Raw genomic sequence first — 21,481 nt, 5'->3', positions numbered from 1 at the left:
ACCCACAATTCGGGGTGAAATGGGACGCTACTCACAGGTTTGGGCATCGTTGGTAATTTTGTCCAGCTCACACTGGCCTTTGTCCAGCAGGTTGCTTGCAATCAAAAGTGTAAAGTATTCTTCAGCCTCCCACACCTTACTATTTCTTTGATATGAAGTTTACATCACATGTGTATATACACATGCGACTAAACAGTGTGCACTCAAAAAGGGTACAGGATAAACACACGTTATTCTCAATCGTCTCACAATAAATTATCGTTATTCGCAGGAATTAATTGTTGATGGACAGGGTGGCATCGGCTGAATGGTCAGAGTCAGACCCTATGTACGTGTTGTTTTATAATATGAAATACACTCTGTCACTGCAGTCCTTGCTTTTCGTTGGGTGACAGCTGAAACAGTGTGGGTCATATGTCTTGTGTGCTGTTCCCGCACCTTCACTCGTGCACCAGCGGTTCCTTCCTCTCGTGTTACACACATCAAAGCGAAGCAGTGATTCCCAATCCTGCATGACTTTTGCGACTTGAGCACCCTTTTCCCCGCTCCTACACTGGAAAACTTCGACACAATCCCGAAACAACGTGGTTCACACACCAATTACACAAACAAGCGGGACACGGAGCTAAACAGACAGCGGACCATGCAGCAGACGACGCTGTCGGCGATTTTCTCCAATGAGGTTTGAGCATGACGTCATACACAATGTCCAATCGGGTGGAGGTGCATTCCTCCCGGCAAACGCTTGTATCCTATCCGCGGCGCAGTAATAGTTTGGGAGCTGACGGACTAGATTTCTTTTCCTTCTTATGTTGAACACGACCATATGACAGTTTTATAACCATTTCGCATTCCATTAGTCCGATATCCCATCTTTCCCTGCTTGCTACGAAGTACTGAACTACAGAGATGAGCTAGAAAGTCCCTACCAAAAACCACAGTATTGGACCCACCCCAAGCCTCTCACCAGTGGAGTTATTACGTACTGTTGTGTACGCGAGAGGCTCGAACACAGTATACTGAAGCTCTCCGATATGGTTCAATTCAATTTTTCAATTTATTGTCACCCGAAAATCCCTGTGGCGTTACATGGGTGGAGTGGGGAATAACAGGCGTAAGAAACAACAATATACACAGTGGTTAACTAACAACAGTATAAACAAGATACAAAAACACAAGATATCAGATGATGGTTGATATTGAGTGTTACTTTTGAATGAGTCATGTAGTCATCGTGTATCGAGCTGAACAAAACAAAAAAATTTTCCGCACTTGACGCTCATGCTTCTGCAGATTATTATTATTTTTTTCGCGCAACGATTACGCAGTCAGTCGCAGAGAAGAAAGCGCAAAAGGCGTGAAAATAATGTATAGCATCTACTCGAGTGATAGTGAAACAATAACCCCTCCAAAGACAATGCCACGCGTGCATGTGCACTTACAACGCCGTACAGATACAGGTAAACAACCTTATGTACGGTCTATTGGAAGGAGGAATCTGTACATTTCCCTAGATAACGCGTAGACACACGTAATACACGCTTCAGTTATTTATTGGTTGGTACGCTCAACTCAAAGCACTAAAGAGGGAAGTGGTGACCGCTTACGACGTCACTTGAACTGAAACCCAACCAATGTGTTCATACAGCTTTGTAAGCAAGATGCCAATTATTGACGTTCCCTTAAATAAATTAACTGATGCACAATAAATTACTACAGTCGTGTTCAACCTAGGAACGACGCCGTTTATGCCCAGCACACGCTCGTTCTCACTGACTGCAATGGCTAGCCGCATCACGCTACGCCGCGACAAGAGCTGCACCGACGCCGAAACTATACGATCCCCATCTGCGGCACCTGGTGGAGCTGCAGTATTATTTTTCCGATGGAATAATTCTGTTATAGATTTTACGAATTACATTTCATACCATCCTTATGTTGAATACGGGAATAAATATTCTTATATTATTCTTTAGTAATTATTCTTGGGGCGCACAGACAGATGGAGGGAAGACAGCAGGAAAGAGAGAGACCGAGGGAGTTAGTATGCACAATGGGCCGACTTCACGGGGAACTGTGCCACCTGGAAAGTATATGCCAGAAAGGCCGAAGGAAACATCACACCCCGCGGAAGGATTCGAGCTTAGCGCCTCCCTATCTTCAACGTGACCGTAGACCTGCTGCCAACGAGCGAATGCTGCACATCCACTATAGCAGTGACGCTTTTCACTTAATAAACGTTTAGGTTCTGCACTAGGTACGGGAAAACCAGAGTTCGAGGTAACTCGTTACAAGTAACTCGTTACTGTAACTAAGTTCCTTTTTTTGGTAACTTGTAACTTAACTCGGTACTTTTGCGCCATGGTAACTTTCACAGGAACTCGTTCCTTTTTTCAGGTAACTTTGCCAAAGTAACTTAAGTTCCAAGTTACTTTTAACTCGCTTTTCACTCACGTCCACATATTTTCTTGCTTTCTCTCCGATTCCTTCATGGCTTTTTTTGCCATAAAACGTGATATTCAATCAATGACAGTATTTTATTCAGGAAGTAAGAACCGCTGCCATTGAAATGAAGCTGAACCATTGTGCGCCCACAGGGAGTAAGATGCAAAGCGTTCGAATAGACCTCTATCAGAGAAACGTCATCATGACATTGGTAGACAGACTGAAACCGAAACAAATCGGAAGGAGAGGGCTGGGTTCCACGAACGGGCACTTGTTCGCTGCCTCCCATTGAAAGAAAAGCAGGACCGAGGGTCGCGTCCCTTTAAGGGACCATATCGTAATCCCCTCAAGACCGTGGCTTTCGGACGCGACCTTGTTCACCTCTAGCTCGAAGCGTAGTTCAATTCTACCAAATTTGTGGCGCTGTCGAACACTATGACGTCATTTGTTTACAAACAGAGAGAGGAATATTGCTGGACATAAACAAAAACGATCTAAGCATGTTGCACTCCTCCGCAGGCAACTCAAGGTCTAACTCAACTGCTCACGCGCGCTGCACCAGCGTAATGCTATTTTGTGTCCGAAGTAACTTGGAAGTAACTCGTTCTTTTTTTAAGTAACTGCGAGTTACATTTCAGGCTGAAGAACTTCGTTATTAACTTAGTTATATTTTGCACACGGTAACTTAACTTGTAACGAGTTCTTTTTGACGGGTAACTTCTCAATCTATGGGAAACTCATCCGAAAAATGCGTTGTCCCCCAACGGTCTCAAGAATGGCAGCTGACGAAAAAAGTCAGCGAGTACAGGATAGCGGGAATCTAGCTCACACGTACCTATCTGATTACCACATATCAGATTAGACCTTGGGCGTTAGTGACGCTTACGTAAATGTTGCGCTCGGTCTCGAGCGTTCACTCAGCCCTGCAATTTAATTATTTCCCGATGGCTTCACTGAGGAATATTTGCAGTATCGTATCACCCAGTTTCCTGTTTACGTGCCTGCTCAGACGTTGTCATCAAGAAAACGAAGGAAACAAAAGTTTATTAACAAACACGGTAAATTTTGGATACTGAAAAAGGGTTGTCGCTCTATGACGGACTATAATGACAACGCCTTTGTTCCGGTGAATGTTTCTAATATAAAGGGAGAAAAGTAAACAGGAGGAGCGACTGCTGAGTCAACAGAATCGATGGCAGACGGCGACATCCAGCTATATGCACTACTCACTGCAGAGCAAAAGGGACGAGAAGGCGCCGCCTGCGCCGAGGAAGTGCACCGCAGTACTTGTAAATAAAAAGGCCATGTATTAAACGTCGCTGTAACAGTCCAACTGCGCCGGACTATCACAGAACAATTTCGGCAAAGAAGGCATTCGAAGCGGCTTGCTGAACGATACTAAGTTGATATGTTACTGTTAGTAACTAATGATTTGATGACATCGCCATTTGACATGTGACATTTACTTTTTTCCGCGACTTTTCACTCAACGCACTACTGATGCAAAACTATCGACAGTACTATCGATAGTAAGAAAACTATCGATAGCACTATCGATAGCCGACTATCCATAGACTATCGATAGTCGACCGGAGGTAGTAAAAAAGTCCGCTACCGGAAAACTATCGGGGAGCACATAAAAAAAACGAAAATGCCTCACTCCTATAAAGGTTTTACATTACAACTCCGAGCAGCTTTCCCTCTGACGTTGACAGTGAGCTTCTCATGCCGCTAACCAACAGCAAGGTCACGTACTCTCTGCGCTCGCACTGGACTGACTGGTACTGCAGTCTCATGAGTGCATACGATTTTATGATGAGCATCTTCTTTCGCTGCTTGTAGTGCGTCATTTATGCATTACAGCTAAATTTATGGAAGGAACTCGTGCCGCACGTGATTCTGTTTTCGTTGACACCGTGCCACTGCGAAAACAAAGACGGGAACGAAGGCATCGATAATGAGAACCAAATCTAGGTATCGATAGTGAAGACAAACAAGTGAACAGTACTATCGGAAGTCAATTATCGTAGAACTATCGATCGTTTCTCAACAGTATCGATAGTACTATCGATAGTCAACAATCAATAGCTTTTTACGCTATCGATAGTTCTGCATCACTACAACGCACCTCCCAGCGAGGCTAGGCGGCTTATGGAGTAACGTTGAAACACCTCGTGAGATCCGAAAATCTCGCCTCATTAAAGGGGGTTGGCACTTGGATAGATGTGGTTCATTACATCACGCACACAATGCACTGCACACCATAGAGCAGTGCGAAAAAATATGTCGTACTTGGCGAGAGATAAACGCCTGAACATGCGTACTCGTCAAACTCTGACATCACAGCTCAGGCCATGCATTCCCCTTCGTAGTCGTAAGCACATGACCTCTCTCGCGCTTCCTCATTGACGGAGACACCCGTCGTGACGTCAGAGACGCATTCGAGTTTCGGTAGGGGAAAGGGGGAGCACATTGAAACACGGGGTACACTGAAACAGTCAACTTTCCTGGTCCCCTTCTGGCGCAAGCAGATCCACTTTTCGACGGTAGCATCGTTCCTCACTTCTGCTCCATTCAGAACAGCGTTACGGTGCTGCGTAGAGCTTCCTAGCCTAGCAAACTTTCTCTTACTACACTTATTGTCTGCGTGCTCGAGACTGCCTGCACAACGAGCACGAAAGTTGCGACGCACTTGTAGGTCCTTCTTTCGCAGTCTGAACTTCCCAAGCTACTTATGGCATCTCCCTCGGCGGCAAAATGGCGTTCACCATACCACTATGGGGCAAATTGCAACAAGAGCTACAGCTTGGAAACGTAAAGGTGGTATGTACATCGCAGAGAAAAGCAAGACACCGCAAACATTGAGCAGAGCAAAGCCTATAGAACGTCCAGGAATAAACGGCGCCCAAATATTGCTGTGGATGATTTCATGGAATATTACTGTCTGGTGAGACATCAGAACTACGAACCGAACGAGGAGTATGGGTTCAGTGGAAGGTTTGCAAAGCCTGGTCACATTGGAATTGTAGTAACAAAGACGTATTATACGTTTGCCATGACTGCACGGCAAATCCATGATACCCCATTGTTTGAACATATACCCGTAGCCTGTTGCTACGTGCCCCAAGGTTGGGGCATACTGAAACATTCCGCCTCCTGTCGCGTTGTAAAAGTTTTCGGCCGTATTGTCACGAAATCTTCGCGTCACTTTATTCCACAGTATCCAGAGGGATCAACAGTGCAGCTAGTGCACTAAAACGCCTACAGCCCCAAGCACGTTTTGAATTACGACGGTTTTCTCAAAAAAATGTTTCAACTTGCCCCACCCTTTCCCCTACTCGCAGGTGTCGGATTTTTACGCGTCTATTACCCCCTTTGGTGTAAAACTTGGGTTCACATCGATGCATTGCATGTCAGATTTATCCTGCATAACTTGAAACGAGGTGTCGCAACCCCTTTAAGCACGAGAAATCACTATGGTCTACCAATCAAGACACGTCACGGAAACTGAACCTCGCCGAGCTATTTAACAACGATGTACGGAGATTGTCTGGGGACCGAAGGGTGTCGTGCACCTTTAACGCACATCAGACGTACTTTGAAAACACGCCTTGTAAACGAAACGCTCGAGCATGAATTGGGAAAAACAGGATGCCGTTGTCATGTGCCGCGTGTGACATCAGGAGGGAAACACGCTGAAGTAAAACGGATCCTTGCAGGAAAGAATCCGTGTCACGGGCTATCTCTCAAGTGCCTTCTTGTTATGTGTACACGCTGTTATTACCGCAGACGGCTTCGAGTTAAGCAGTTTTAATCACTGTCCAAGAACCAAGGGCGTAGGTAATAATCTTATAACCTTGGAAAATGTGCGGTCTCGGCATCACCCGTTCCGCCTCGGAAGCACGTAGCAGATTTTTAGCCGCCCAAGACATCTGATAAAAGTTGTTTTCATAGTATTCGGCAAACAATTAAATTTTCGCGTGTGGTTTGAACAGTACGTTGAGCTCTGCTAAAGTGGTGTTCTTCCCGCTTCCTCAGCTCTCCTCACTCAGAGTCACGTGGACACCTTTCGTAGGGAATCGAACTTTGAAACAAGCTTCCTTCTTTGCTTTTTAATACACGACCACTACAGGCATCGTATTGCCAACTGTAGGATGGGACAAGCGTAAGCTTGCCCACGTCACGCTTCAAAAATAAAGCGCCACCTTTTTAGAAAAGCAAGCGCAAAGCAAGCTACAGCGAAGCAAGCAAAGCAAAGCAAAGCAAAGCAAGCTACAGGCATTAGTGGTGATTCGAACATACCTTTACATTAAAAGAAATACTACCGCGAAAACACTACTGGCGTGATGCTGGACGTGTCGCGCTTCCAGTCGCTTCCCAAGGAAAAGCATGCACCCTACACTTCGCCGTCGTCGTCGCCATTATTCTGACGTCGACGGTGTGACGAAACGAAAAGTATAGCGTGCGAGTCAGGCTTCCGTCTCGATGCTGCGTTTTAATGCGCGTCTCGCATAATAAGTTCTACCTTTATCAGGTGGATTGTCCCGACAAGCTGAAAGCAAGTCGCAGAAAACAGAATGTCGCAAAGGGCACATATTGCTCTGGTCACGAGCAGCGTTTCAATTAACCGATATATGACCGATGCGGAATAATAATCTAAGTGGAGACACCCCAATCCTAGTTGTTCCAAATCGTCCCGAGGTTAATTTCCGCCCAGGGCAGCACATAGGTGCGAAGCTCCCCCTCCCTTTTCTTTTCCCGTTGGGCCTAAAAGCCGGGACTATGCAACAATAGTCAGGAAACAAAAATTACGACTAGACTTCATATTCGAGCGCATCATATTTAGCATATACACACACATAATACATAACAGTTTATTATGTGGCACAAATGCTCCAGACTACAGAGCTCTACAGGGATATTCTAAGTGAACAAGAGGAAAATAGCGACTACCTGACAGGAAATTAAAAAAAAAAAAAACAGGTTCGATTTTTGTAGTCAGCACCTTTTCCCTGAACTGCTTCAGCTGGAAAGCTGATAACTTGTGGATTTATGTCGCGAGGCAATCACGACGAAAATAGTGAATAGCGAAATTGTAAAAAGCAGTATAATTGATTTTAAATTCTGCCGTTAAAAAAAAAAAAAAACTGCAGTGCGGCGCCACCTCTTGCGGAAGCCCGTTGCGGTTGCCCCTACCCTCGGAACGGCTCTGTACCACTCGCACGCGCCTCCTCGTTTCCTTTCACAGGCACTTTAAAGTTGGATGACAAGGACGTTCCCTGTTGTGTCGCCTCACACGATGGTATCCTGAACGCCATCATGCCAGGCATTCACGATCGTGGTGTGGACAAAACACTGCCTCACAACCCTGACACAACTTTGGGTTGATATTTTTTTTTTTTTTTCACAGTCACTTTTACACTTATTGTTATTAGATTTATCCAAATGGAAGCGAGGCAATATTCACACTTATCCGTATTTTATGAGTACATCAGTGTCGTGTAAAAATAAGGCTTCATTAAATAAAGTTCAACTGGGTTTACATGTCAGCCTCACTGTATGCAAGTCTGCCGTATTTGGATCATGTCTTCCTCATGCATGTATTCATGCATTCCTCATGTATCATTCGGAGCATGGTACCACAATCACGTAAAGGCCGTAGTGTCTTAAAACGTCACAATAAATGGATAAGAACCTTCTAAATACGAAAACTTGGTTTCCCTTTTTCTGTTAGCACTAATTACTGCATAGTACCATAAATGTCCATACATGACAGCAACGGTGTCAGTATGGTAGACGTAGTACAGGGCTGTCTACGTGGCTCTGTCGACCACAGTATTTTTCCCAGATCCAGTGACTTCAGCCATTTGCAGCTCATTTTTTTCTAGGGTTGCTAGCCAATGCTGCAACGGCGTACTAGTGCGTCAAACATCACGAATGGTAAACAGGAGAGATCCATGCGAAAAAGAAAGGGCAGAAAAATAGGGGAGGGGAGACGTACGGAACAATATTGTTGAATATGGGGCGATGAAATGAAACAGGGTCAACTCGGGCTGATACACATAACAAGCATCAGGAAGCGTCCATGATGCGTTGCGCAATCGGGCGCTGTGTAACACGGATCGCTATATTCTTCTGTCACGTTTCGGAAACGAGTCTTCAATATTGCACATACTGCAAAACTCTCGTTGTTCGCGAGTCCTCAATTTTCGCAACTCGAAAAATTCGCGAATTCTATGCGCACGCGAAAATTTTGTTTGGTGTGGTTTGCTGGAATCGCAGACGTACTGGTTGGCGGTAAGCACTTGAACCGCTTTATAGCAGCCGGGTGTCCAGTATGGCTTTTATCAAATGTGCTATACTTGCAATACTGAAGCGAGAACGTACTTGAGATACAGTACAAATATTTGGAAAAGAAAGTAACTAGAGTAGGCTGAGTAGCAAATACTTCAAAAAGGATACATTTAAGATAGTTTAGTACTGGCCCAGAGACTGATCACCGATTTTTTGTTTACTTCAGCGTATGCATAATATTGGCTCGTTGTAGGGGTTGCACTTCAGTGTTCGCCGGTCAACCTTCCTCTCTTTCGTCGAAAAAATAGTCTTGTTGGTCAATGAGTTATTCCTTCCACAATGCATTGAAAAAACAAAAACAAAAAAACAAAAACAAAGGAAAACATAGATGCAAAGGTACCTTCTTGCGAAACTGAACATGAGATAAAGACAAACAGACAAACAAAAAGCAAATTACAGTATTGAGTTGAAAATAACGAAAAAATGTTTGAAATATGAGTACAAATACCATTCCGAAAAAGTACCGCGTAAGATAATACTAACAAAAGATTATAAAATACAGGATTGTGAATAGGTACTCAAGATAATGTAAGTCTGCTTTTAAGTGAATGCCGTATCATTGCTGCAGTGTCATATCGTAGACTATATTAGCGCTGAAAACGTTACTTTGGTACAAAAGGGAAACGTCATTTTTGATCGCAGCGGTTAATTTCTCACGACGGAATTTCCACAGCGTAAGTACAATCTTGTCACACGACAGAGATACTAATACCCCTGTCACACGGGCATTTTCGATCCTGCTCGACCGAACCTGCTTGAACCCAATGCAGATCGGATGGTGCTACACGGCCGCTTCCAAGCAGGACCGAACTTTGATCCTGCTTGACTCAAGACAGTTCCCATAACAGGATTGAGAATTTCAAGACGGCTCGACGGACGCCATTTGCATCCTCGACCCCGGTGAACTGTCATAACTTCGACTGACATAACTGGCCGTGTAGCAGCGTCAAAACTCGAGCGTGCTCGGGAAGTTCGATGCAGATCGGATTCGAGAAGGATCGAAATGCCCGTGTGACAGGGGTATAAGGTATCTGCCTAATGGATACACCCTACGGGGAAGTGCCAGAACGATACCATAGGTAGAGTCACCCCGAACCACCTCGTTCCAGAACATAAACAAAATAATCGGGCAAAAGGTGCTATCTAGAAAAAGCATCATGCGAACACATCACCAACGCGAAACCGGCATGAACGCATCCCGCATCGAAGACCTTCAAGCCCGTAAGTTTCTTTCTAAACTTCTTTTCAGCCGCATTTTTATTCTTTTACAGGGGCGAACGACAGCGCTATAGGCTGCATTGCGCTAGAACTACTGGCAAAAAGAGAGCGAAAGCAGCATCGGAGACTCACTTCCTGCGACGACGCACCCGCAGGGACGGTTGCCTCATGACGCTGCCTCATGGTCAACTGGAAGGACGACGATCGGCTAGACGCCAACCAAGGAGAACAGAGTACGCTAGCGCCACAATGACGTTGCCCGGGGAACGGCCGACGCAGCGCGTTAGACGCTGCCGCCCAAGCGAGAAACTACGGAGTGATGATACCGGTACATGTGGTCGGGCTCGCTTGCGGCAAATTTGAACTCTGGTAAAGGTAACGCAAATCAGAAGACATGCAGTTTTGTGTTGACGGTGTAGTTTTAAAAGTTCGTTGCTTCTAAACCCAGCGCAGCAAGTTTTTCTTGTGAGAGGGCACTTCATTATCCTACCAAAATTGCGGTAAAACAAACGGCAAAACAGGCTCTGCGGCAGTGATACATCACGGAACACGACTGTTGGCTACGTTTTCGTTACTTTCAGCTTCAGCATCATGACAGAGGATTCAGCATGTGACAGAGTGTCCGGTTCAGAATGTCGTGTGTTCTTCTCGTCCCGCATTTCACCTCAAACTCAAAGGCAATGATGAAAGAAAGTCACTGAAAAGGTTAGCCAGCTGTAGGGATCGAACCCACATCTTCTGGATTACCGGTCCAGGGCTCTACCAATTGAGCTAAGCTAACACGCCTCTCCAGCGACTTTCGGGGTGCGGAATTCAAAGGCAATGTTAACGTCACCAAGCCAACACCAGCTAGCCTGCCTACTCCTGCCGTGTTCATAGAAAAGCGACTCCCCCCCATTCTGCTCACAATGAACAGCAGCGGGGGTATACGATGCGAAAAGAGAGGCAGACAGAGGGCGCAGATATTCGTACAGGCTACGGTTATTGAAACCGAACCACCCAACGAAGACATGTCGTCGTTCCTTCAAAACAGTTGAACAGTTTTTGTAATCTGCCTCCAATGCGTAACGTATTACATCACCATCGCCGTGGTGCCTGTCCGCCAACCTTATCCCTGTGTTCAATTTATACCCTTGTCACACAGGTACACGTAATCGCGGTTTGCCGCAGTCGCACGGCCGATCAAACGGAGGTTACGCCGCTAACTGCGGTTATGGGAAACCGAGCTTGGCTAATATACCTTGGTTTCGCCAGGTAACCGAGGAAATGGACGGTTACCTTAACCGCGGTTAGCGCTGCCGTGTGACATTTGGCGCAAATAATCATGTGTGTGCCACGTATTTAATTATCATTAAGCTTTTTAATTACCATTCTGCCCGTTTCTTTTCATGATATACAGCGTAATCAGAATATACCTGGCTCTTGTGTCACAATCACGCTTAACTAGTCACTACTAACATGTCACAAACCACCGTGTGGCAACAACAAACCGTGATTCACGAGAAGCGCGGTTAAATGGGCACTAAATTGCAAAAACAAGTTCACTTCAAATTACGCTACACGCGATGTTAATTTCGACCTCGTTGTCATAATTCAAAACTTCGGTTACGGATCTACAATCAAAATTATATCAGGCTCTTTCTTGCCTCGGCGCTAAGCAGTGAACGTTGTTTCAGCTCGTGCATCGGCGTTTTTAGTCCATGCTGCGCTTGCACGCGCGTGCCACGCCATGGAGTAGTCCCGGTGAAAAACATAGTGCGCGTTGCGAAGCGGACCGGCGTCGCTGTCCGAAAGACGTGAAGATAAATGTTGTCAGTGGAACATTCGCGAGAACTGTTGTGGGCTACAATTCGTTGAATCGGTATTAAAAAATACAGCAGTGCGCATCATGCCGCGGATATACGGAACACTACGGTCGGACCCGTTCCAAATCCACATGGCCACGATAGGCATGCGCACTCTTCTCCCGTTGTCACATTGGACGCCGCCAATCTTTGCCTCCTGGGGATACCAATCGTTACCGCCAAAGACGGCTATGTTTTCATTGTGGTTTTCTTCTAAACGGTAGCGCTGTGTGAACTAATTTTACTTACATTATACTAATTGAAATACGGACTTTAATTGGAGAGCAAGTTGGTTTTGCATTTTAGAGCCCCTTTAAGGCTGCCCGTGTGACAAGAGTATTAAGAACAGCACGAAATGTACCCCGTTAATCCTAGCTGAGTTACTTCGCCGGAGAAATTAGTACCCTGCAGCGCCTCCAGGAGCTGTTTATAGGGTTCCATAGGTTCGGTGTAAGCGCACTACTTGTCGCGACGCAGAGCGATGCAACGAGCTATTGCATCCAATAGGAACAAGCATAAAGCGTGGCGTAAACGTGCCGTTCTTACTAAGTTGAATACTACTATAAGCGACCTCCCCTTATTTCTCCTGGCAGACGACTATGGGCGCTGTGTCAGTAAAATATCAATATCAGCAATATACAGGGTGTTCAAAATTAAGCTTTCACTAGCACTTTATAAATAGGCGAACAAAAGAAAACTGGTGCTATTTTTTCTGTTCCTTGCGTAAGAAACAGGTGCTACATAATTAGTAGCACCTGTTTCTTACACAAGTAGCGTAAAGTTATCATCCGGCTTCCTGTCATCGCTGTGTTTGCGTAGCGCTCGTGAAAGCTTAATTTTGAACACCCTGTATTATTATGAAAAGTATGAAGAACAGAGAGCTAACGTTTTGTGTGTGACATCAGAAAGGCGAATTCTACATGGCGGTTGTATTACACAAGTTTTACGTCTCCGTCTAAGGAAAGACTGGTGCTTTATGGGAGGATGAAACCAACCGTATTTGGTCGTCCATGCGCGAGTCAGAGTATTCTTTGTATTACCACGAATTCGTATAATGTGTTTAGATTAGTTATGGATGTTCTAAAATATCAATCTAAGAGCCGATTGTCAATTGATAAGTTGTTTAGCGATTTGAGATAATATTGCGCTGTCTGCGATTAAGTATGTTTTACGTACTCTTTTTTCCGGGTTTCAAAGAAAGCCCGCGAAATCCAAAACAGAAAAATACGGGTGACGACTCGCCCGTGGTAACAGCCCTCTCAAATGCGCTGACGAAGAACGATGACCGCGACAAGACTGGCTCTCCAAAGCACGCCTAAGAAAACGAAACGAAGAGGAGACTTCGTCCGTTAACAGCGAGCTTGAGACCGCTACTATTGTGGCGCGAGGGTGCGTTGTTACGTGAGGGATTTTCTTTTATTGATAGCTTTACAAGGGCGGGCACGATGTAGGTCCACCGTGGCTGTAGAGAACAGCGTGACGGTGACCACGTGATCAACAACATACCGCCAACGATGGCCCTATACGGCTACCGCATTTAAATTTAAAAGCGTATGGCAGAGGCCAAAGTATGGCAAAGGCCAAGGATGCAGTAATTCTCTTCTGATGCGATAGCGTTCTTATGGTCCTCCCCCCCCCCCCTTAGGAATTTCTGTGCGATGCGAGTGAAAACTCACTAGTAGCACTGAGCGGCGATAGATTGCTCCACGGGTAACGCACTGGCAGTGTCGTGTACTTAACACACGTGACAGTGGTGTGGGTTTTAATACACGGCATGCACACTGGAGCAACTTATGCTCTGTGCGTGGCGCACCATTGGCAGGTACCGGCGAGGCTCGCGGTGCGGTATTAGACCACATGGCTGCGGATCCAGGAGTGGCTGGTAGATAGCTTAACATCAGTGCGGACGCTGCCGTTTTCTACAAAAGATGGTCGTGGGCCATCACGGAAACGGCATCAGGGATTTTCCGCCCCCCCCCCCCACACACACGTCCCAAAGATCTTGCAACAATCCCCAGAATACCTGCCAGAAAGTCTAAAAAAGTCCCACACGCTAGATATGGGTGTCACACACACACACACCGACTACAGGATACCAACAGCCGCTCCCCTATAGATGAAAGCCTTCGGAAAATCCCTGAATCGACTTCTCACCGAAAGAACAGAAGATCGATATAAGAGAAAATCAAGGGACGAAGAAACAAAGAAGAAGAGAGCGAGAATGAGAAAAAGACGTCATGACAGCTTGGTATCCTCTCTGTCATTCGAACCCAGCTCAATGCGATTCTGCCGCCAGATTAATTCCAGCAGCATATCTACACGAGCGCTATGGCGTGGAATTTTAAATTATCCGCGCGATTTTTTAGCGAATCAGCAGCAATGCTATCGAATTACGCCTCGTTGCATCAGCACAGTAGCCAGCTCTTCTTTAAGTAAGTTCGCGGACTTTCATGGCAGTCGGGAAAAGAGAAGCGTGTAAAATATCCGGGATTTTTTTTTAGTTCATATTTAATGTGAACGAATTCGTTATGAGCACTACGAAGAATACTCTGATGGGTTAAATCCGATTCGCCCCGATTATTCTCTTCTGAATCAGTTTAGGACCAATTCGGTTTAAACCCGATTTCTTTTCGAATTCCAATCAGGTTGTACAACGTATCACGTGCACTATTTACTAGCAGTTTATACGAATGGGTGGTGTAGATATTATTTCAGTGCAATAATAAGTATGCGAAGCACATTTGATGATAGGACATGTCGTGCTAGACCCTATAAATCGCGAGGCATGTATGTTTGATCAATATATGCGCATTAACCGCGGGCGGCTGCAAAACATAATGACCCGATAATGCCCGTATATGCATCAGTAGAGATCGCAGTTGTATCGCGAAGTAAACCCTCGAATTATTATTATACCACCAGTATAGCACCTGATTTCACTTGAAATTAGAGATTTAAAAATAGCATCCGATTTTTTCCTCTCGAATCCGGTAAAGGCATTTAACCGAACCAAATCGACGGAGTAACCGAGTGGCATATCTACTTTGTGCGCGAGTCAAAGGACAAGGTGAAGACACACGAGGATGTTGTGGTCCCATGCACGCAAACAGCCTCAATCGTTTGAATATGAGCGATGGCCACTTAAACTATACGCTCTTTATTTTGACCAGAAAAATTTTACGAGTCACTTGGCAAAGGACCACCGCGTGGTGGAATGCACCGGTTGGAGGTAGCCCTGGAATTCGTGTTTCGGATACACCGAGTGACGAGCACCCACTCGTCGTGTAGCTTTCAACGAAATTAAATATTGGAACGTGAGCCAAAGTGGCATCCGACGGGGCTATATTTATGCCTGCATTCACCGTGCAGGCACCTGTATGTATGTCACTTATGCCTGCCTGGATGTGCGTGTTTACACCCGCTGTGTACTATACCATTCAGACGAACTCGCACACTGCTTTCTGAGTGGCCGTGTGCCTCATTGTGACGCGTGCATAGCTATGATAGCGCCCTCAATGAGGCCGCTAGAGTCGTGTTCAACCCAAGAATGGCCCCCGGGTGCTGAAGGACAGCTTCGTAACATTACATATTCAACAACGAAAGTTTTGTCTCATGTAAGTCTGAAACGAAGAAATCACATATACAACGTTTCGAACAACATGTCGTCTTCTGGTGTTTAAATATACGGAGAAAAAGAGACATTCGCAATGCCGTTCTTAGTTCTTCTGAACATCACACTGAACTTTCAGCGACGTGTAACCTCGATACAGACGTAGATTTCATAATATCGTAGAGATGGGTGGAAAGGAGGAAACAGGAGGAACGCTGACACAGTTCCCCCTTTCCATCCATCAAAAAGAAAAAATCAGAAAAAATCGCGATTAAGAAAGCAAATAAATCAGATTAATTTGATTTTCCTCATAATGGTGAAGTAGGACGACGAGGTGATAATTCGTAGTAATGCGTAGCTAGCATCAAATTTACACCCCATGACACGTAGGTTTCCTTTGATGATGTATACTGGGAGCATGGCCGATGCAACTATTGGTCTGAGTGTTTTTGCAATAAAATTGAGGAATACAAGCTGAGATTTTACGCTATACATCGTGGAGCCCTCTTCACTGCAAGCAATTTCCTTCCCAAGGAAAATTATTTGCTAAAAAACAATAAAATGCTTTAAATTACGATTAGCACTAGTGATTAAAATCGTGATCAAAACGAATGCAACGCTGATGGTACATCAGATGAAGAGCATACGCTTGTGTTGGGAACGTAAGACAGGTTTTGGCAACCTCTGACACCTAAGCTACACAGTATTTTGTTCTTAGTGGGTAAGTGTAGAGTGAGAATGGTTTATTCTTAATTATTGGCTTTTGCAAGGAGCTTCAGCACGAAGCACAGCTTAGCACCGTCGGCAAAATGGTGATTACGTATGACAGTGTTATTGGTGGGCATCCATGGCGATCTATAAGAAACAATGTACGAAGTTCGCTTAGCTGCCCGACAGTGGTAAAATCACTCAAAGCGAACACGTTTCACTGCAGCCAACTTCTCTCCTTTTCACGAGACCTCCCAGGAAACGATTAAATTTCGTTCCACGCGGTGCACTTCTATAGGTGAACGCACATTCCACCACGCAACAATTATTCTTCGGCGTCATGCGACGTGCAGCAAACACACAACATCAACACGCTGGACGCTGCGCGCTACGGAGCCTCGGAAAAACTTCCCCTGCTTGAGGCAGGGCGGCGCGAGAAGCGCTCTGCACGAGGAGTATTGGGAGTGCAGGCGTTTGTGTCATTAAATGGGTTTGCTGCGTCTGAGAACGTGTTGTGTGTGTTTTCCTTTGTGCTACTTGTGTCAGGTTTTTCGTCGTTTTACAATGTACCAGCTCGCCCGCACCCTTGCACTTCTACCCCAACCGTAATATTTTCGGAACATGCTGTCCGCAATAGGTTCGATGATTCATATACGGTTGCGCTATTTTTCACCTTTCTCTTCGGCGTTTAAAGCAGGTTGTTGGCTACATTTCCTCACATCTGGGGAGTTATGAACAAAGGACAAACGGAAACTGGCGAGACGGTAGAGTTCGCCCTCTGCTTGTGACTCCCCAGAATCGGGCAAATGTTCACCAGCTTGCTTACACTTTTTCTTCTTTGTTCTACAATTAAAGCGGGTGTTTAAGACCTTCTTTCTTTTTTTCTCCATGCCATTACTTTTCTTCACTCGTGGCGGAAACGACACCAGCTGCAGATTAGGGCAAAGCTATGCTCAAAAGTCACCTGCCGGTCCTTCTTGCACCATCATTAAAAAAAGAGAGAGAGAGAGAGAAAAGCGCACAAAAAACCTCCACGCGTAGTCCATTAGAGCCGGAACCGTCCCACACGTTCCACATTCACCACTTTCGCTGTTAGAAGATCCCTTCAGAGATGACGGACGTATTCAACCCACGAATAACAAAGAATGCCTCCATGACGATTTTTTGTTCGATTTTTTTCCTGCAGGCCTATCCTGGAGCCATAGCTCGGCGTTTCGGGCCTTCGAAACTCACCATCACAATCATCTGATAAGGCGTGATTTCGGGCCCTGCTACGAACTCACGTGAAGGTCGACACGGTGAGCTCGATCGTGCAGCATATTAGTGCACTCATCGGTTGACATCACACTTGTAAACAGAGCAGGTGTGATGTTATCTGGTGAGTGCGCTAATATGCGGTACAATTGAGCCAGACGTGTACAAAATACTGCGCAAACGTATTTAAAATAAGATACAAAATACTCCACGCAAAAAGTATTTAAAATAGAGTACAAAATGCTCAAAACTGAATGTAATTTGAGTAGAGTATTAAATACTCGAAGAAGTATTTCAGATACTCTTTCTGAGGTATTTTAGTATTAACAGTAAGTGAAACGCGTATTCGGAAAACGGCCGTACAAATGAATGGAGTACAAATGGATTTCATCCGCCATACTTATGCATATTGTTTCTTTGCAAGATCTTTGTGTCAAGTAATGTTTCATGAACTTTGGTGAACTAAACTTGGGTGATATGTTCTGACCCAAAACTTCGTAATCCCTGGCATATAAGGAAATAAATGCCGGGATTATCTTGTACCTATATAACCCCCTGAGGATTCACCTGGCAATATGAATACGAACCGTTTTCTGATGAAGGGGTCGGGCTATTGACAAGCAAGGCCGAGTGTGGGACCAGCCTATATTGTACAGAAGGATAAATGGTGCGCGAATTCCCTCCCTCCCCCCCCCCCCCAAAAAAAAAGAAAGGAAAAAGGGGTTAAGTTCCTGTGTGCTGAAAAACTGGACACGGCGAAGAAGTGTTTTGGACACGGCTTGACGAGGAAGGAAAGTATTTTGAGTACCGAGTAGCAAATACTGAAAAAAGTATTTTAAAGGAGTACAGAGGGTCATCCAAAAAAAATTTCGTCTAAGACGTCTGATGAAAGTGTTTGTGTCATTTTACCGAATAGCGCGAAAGGTTTTGATGTGTGCAGTTAGGTTCCCAGAAAAAAAACTCACATAAACGCTCCAGGTATAACAAGGATGAGGAGGTATGATGCCACGTCACCGATGACGTTATTAGAAGAACTCGTTCTGGTTCGCTGGTCAGTGGGGGTCAGCGCCTTGTCCCTTTGCTGCCGTAAACTAGTTTTGCCAGTTCTCCCGGAGAATTGGGGATAGAAGGGGCGGCCCAATCATTACCGAGCCAGGAAAAATACTGTAGAAGTGGTTTTTTTCGCGCAGAATTATTTTTCGCGTTTTTCGCGCACACCTCCAAAATCGCGAATTTAAGTTCCCGCGAATAACTCTGGCCATATGAGGGCGAAAATCGTTCGGCGTTCGACGCTATACCGCGGCTACCTGACCCTTTCTACTCCATGTAGCGCAGGCAGTTTAAGCAAGCGCAGAAGATTGTTTTATCCCGTCAGGCAAGATGAAAAGAAATGAAAATTCATCATGCTTTTGTTACTCCTATAAACGCTTTGCACTATACATGCAATATACCACCACTATACCACGAAGCCAGAACATGCCTTTCCCCGCATTCTCAAAACCAGCTTGAATGATAGTACCACATCTCAACCGAACTGGTCAGTGCCCCGAGTGATAATTAATAAGAACTGCTAAAATAAACTGGCTAACTTGCACACGGCCAGTACTATGGCCTCCTACAGGGCCCCTAAAGGCCATTTGACAGGGCCTTTCCTCCCATCTCTGTGAGGAGAAGAAAGGAATAGACCTAGAATGCCGCAATCCACGTGAACAACGGATGTCTTAGGACGTGCCGAAATATGCCCGAATATTGACGGCGGCACGATATGCAAGAGCAAAGCACTCCCGGAAACCTGTGTCGCGAATTTAAGTTCTCGCGAATCAATCCTCAAAGCAGCTCTGCTCGAAAACGCGAAAATATTTTCCACGTGGAAAAAACCACTTCTACAGTACTTTTTCAGAACCCCGAACAGCCGAGTAGCAGACGTCAGCAGAGTAGCAGACAACATTTCTCTAGACCAATCAGCGAGCATTCTCCTTATAGCGTCAGCGCGAGGTTCCAGGCAGATCACAGGCTGGTACTGCTCTTCACCACCATAGCGCACGGTCGCTTTTTGCGGCGTATTTAAAATTCAATTTCTGCGATAATTATGACTCTGTGGTGTGAATTACTTCGCATGGTGCACTGGCCTACTTAACAGTTTTATAGGAAGAAAACAAGTTGTTAAAAATGACTTCTTTGCTACTTTAAATAGTTGAAAAATACTCGTCGCAAAAGGTATTGAGTAGAGTACCAAAATACCGGAAAAAGTATTTAAAATACTGTATTTTGAGTACCTACTCAAGATACGTATAGGTCTGGATCGAACTCACCGATACGTCGTGTCGACTTTCACATGAGTTCGTAGCAGGGCCCGAACTCACACACCTTATCAGATGATTGTGATCGTGAGTTTCGAAGGCCCGAAACGCTGAGCCTATGCCTGGAGCACAAAGCAGTGGTTGAGCACATAAGTATAAGGCAAGCCAGCTGGCTAGAACTTGAAACTGGTAGCATTTTCCTGCCTCCGTACCTGAATGCCCCCCCCCCCCCCCGACACCTGAAAGCACCGGACAATAGTGCGCGATGACTTTTTGAGCGCAATCGCTCTCAGTGCGACGAAAGGAGGTTCCGAAGCCAGCCCACAGAGTGATAGTAGAAAAAGTAACAGTTCCTAAAATTGGGAGAGGGAAATCATTTGCCCAGCGAAAGTCGAACGTGATAAGCCGTGCCTGTTTTATCTCTTTCTGCGATGTCGGGGAGGGCTGGGTTTCCAACCTCCTTTCGTCGGACTGACAAAGATTGCGCTGAAAAATTCATCGTGCGCTATTCTGTGCGACCTCCGTAGAGCATGATGTTCGGCTATTTTTTCCGATGGGATAGCTCCTGAATGTCCCTGTCAATTATCATTAATTTGAGTAAATTAGACACGCTCTTCACATTGGTGGGGTAAAAAAGTGACCTTTACTTGGCAAATTTCCGACTTAAGCTCGCAAAAATTTACATAATTAAACTTACGTTACACGACATTCACATGAGGAGGTGGCAAAAACCCAGTAAGAACAAATGCCATTGACCGCATGACTCTAGGTGGTGTAGTTTTTTTATTATAATTCAATGACACGTTTTCTGGGACACCCTGTATACAAGAAACACGGGAAGCATATCGTGACGCAATGTCGGCGAGGGTCAGCAGGATCATATTGTTTGGGAGTTCTAGCAAAGGTTGCACGGTTCGATAACCTCGGCACGTTTCTAATAAACGGGGGGACAGAAAGGTGAGTATAGACTGAAAACGACCCTTTAATTAATCGATCACTATTGCTCCATTTCTGCTTACTTTTTATTTGATTGCCGGTTCGCGTTCTTTTATGCCAGAATTATTTATTTCTTGCAGAAACCTCTTTAGGTACTATAACGTTGTGCCAATTCCACAGTTTTTAATTATAAATTGACATTAACATACTCTCTAAGTGTTCGTAACAACCACGCCGAATTCTTGGATTTGTGTAATCTTCGGAAAAGGTCCTGTTCCTATCAATTTAGAGATGTGCAATTTGATGTACCGATATGTAGAACAAACCAGTCACTACAGTACATGCCAGCGTCTTGCTTAATCAGTTTCAGTGGACCCTTTGTTCTTCATATCCCGGGATTAAGTGAATTTCTATTGTTTATGTGCTTGTTATGTATAATTCTCTCTAATGCTGCTGCACGATGTATTCTTGGGAGCAGAGTCCTAGTCAAGCCTTCTGCATTTTTACGCTCTCCTATCCGAAAGGAAAATCAAAATTTAAATTGAAATTGATACGCTTCAAGTTATAAACTGCAGAAATTGGCGCACTCACGCATTCAGAAAAGTGGCGCTAGCTGTTAATACGAGAAATGGCAGACAGCATGTTTTCGATAAATACGTCCCCGTTTCATTCAAATAGTTCAGCGGGAATGCTATCTCATAGCGAAGTCTATAGCCTTCAGCGTGAAGCCTTCAGCCTTCAGCGTCGAGTTGATACTGACGGTCTTCATGCCAGCTTCTTTAATTAAAAATCCCTCGTACTCGGCGTTATGA

The 21,481-nt window shown here is 45.1% G+C and overlaps 1 protein-coding gene across 4 annotated transcripts in view; it reads right to left on the bottom strand.

The window, feature by feature from the left end:
• Positions 1-21,481, bottom strand: part of LOC135385177 (protein Aster-B-like) — a 226,208-nt gene that overhangs the window by 135,586 nt on the left and 69,141 nt on the right. The window contains exon 1 of one of the 4 annotated variants that reach the window (XM_064614367.1): positions 10,150-10,253. The exons of the other annotated variants lie outside the window; for them this stretch is intronic. Within the exon in view, the coding sequence (XP_064470437.1) occupies positions 10,150-10,187 (38 nt within the window). The 5' untranslated portion in view covers positions 10,188-10,253. Of the gene's footprint in view, positions 1-10,149; positions 10,254-21,481 lie in introns of those variants that run through there. 4 annotated transcript variants of the gene reach the window in all.

This window comes from Ornithodoros turicata, chromosome 2, assembly GCF_037126465.1.
Source record: "Ornithodoros turicata isolate Travis chromosome 2, ASM3712646v1, whole genome shotgun sequence".
Classification (NCBI taxonomy): domain Eukaryota; kingdom Metazoa; phylum Arthropoda; class Arachnida; order Ixodida; family Argasidae; genus Ornithodoros; species Ornithodoros turicata.
Note: the sequence above shows the minus strand (reverse complement) of the source record. Positions and strands in the feature narration are given on the sequence as shown.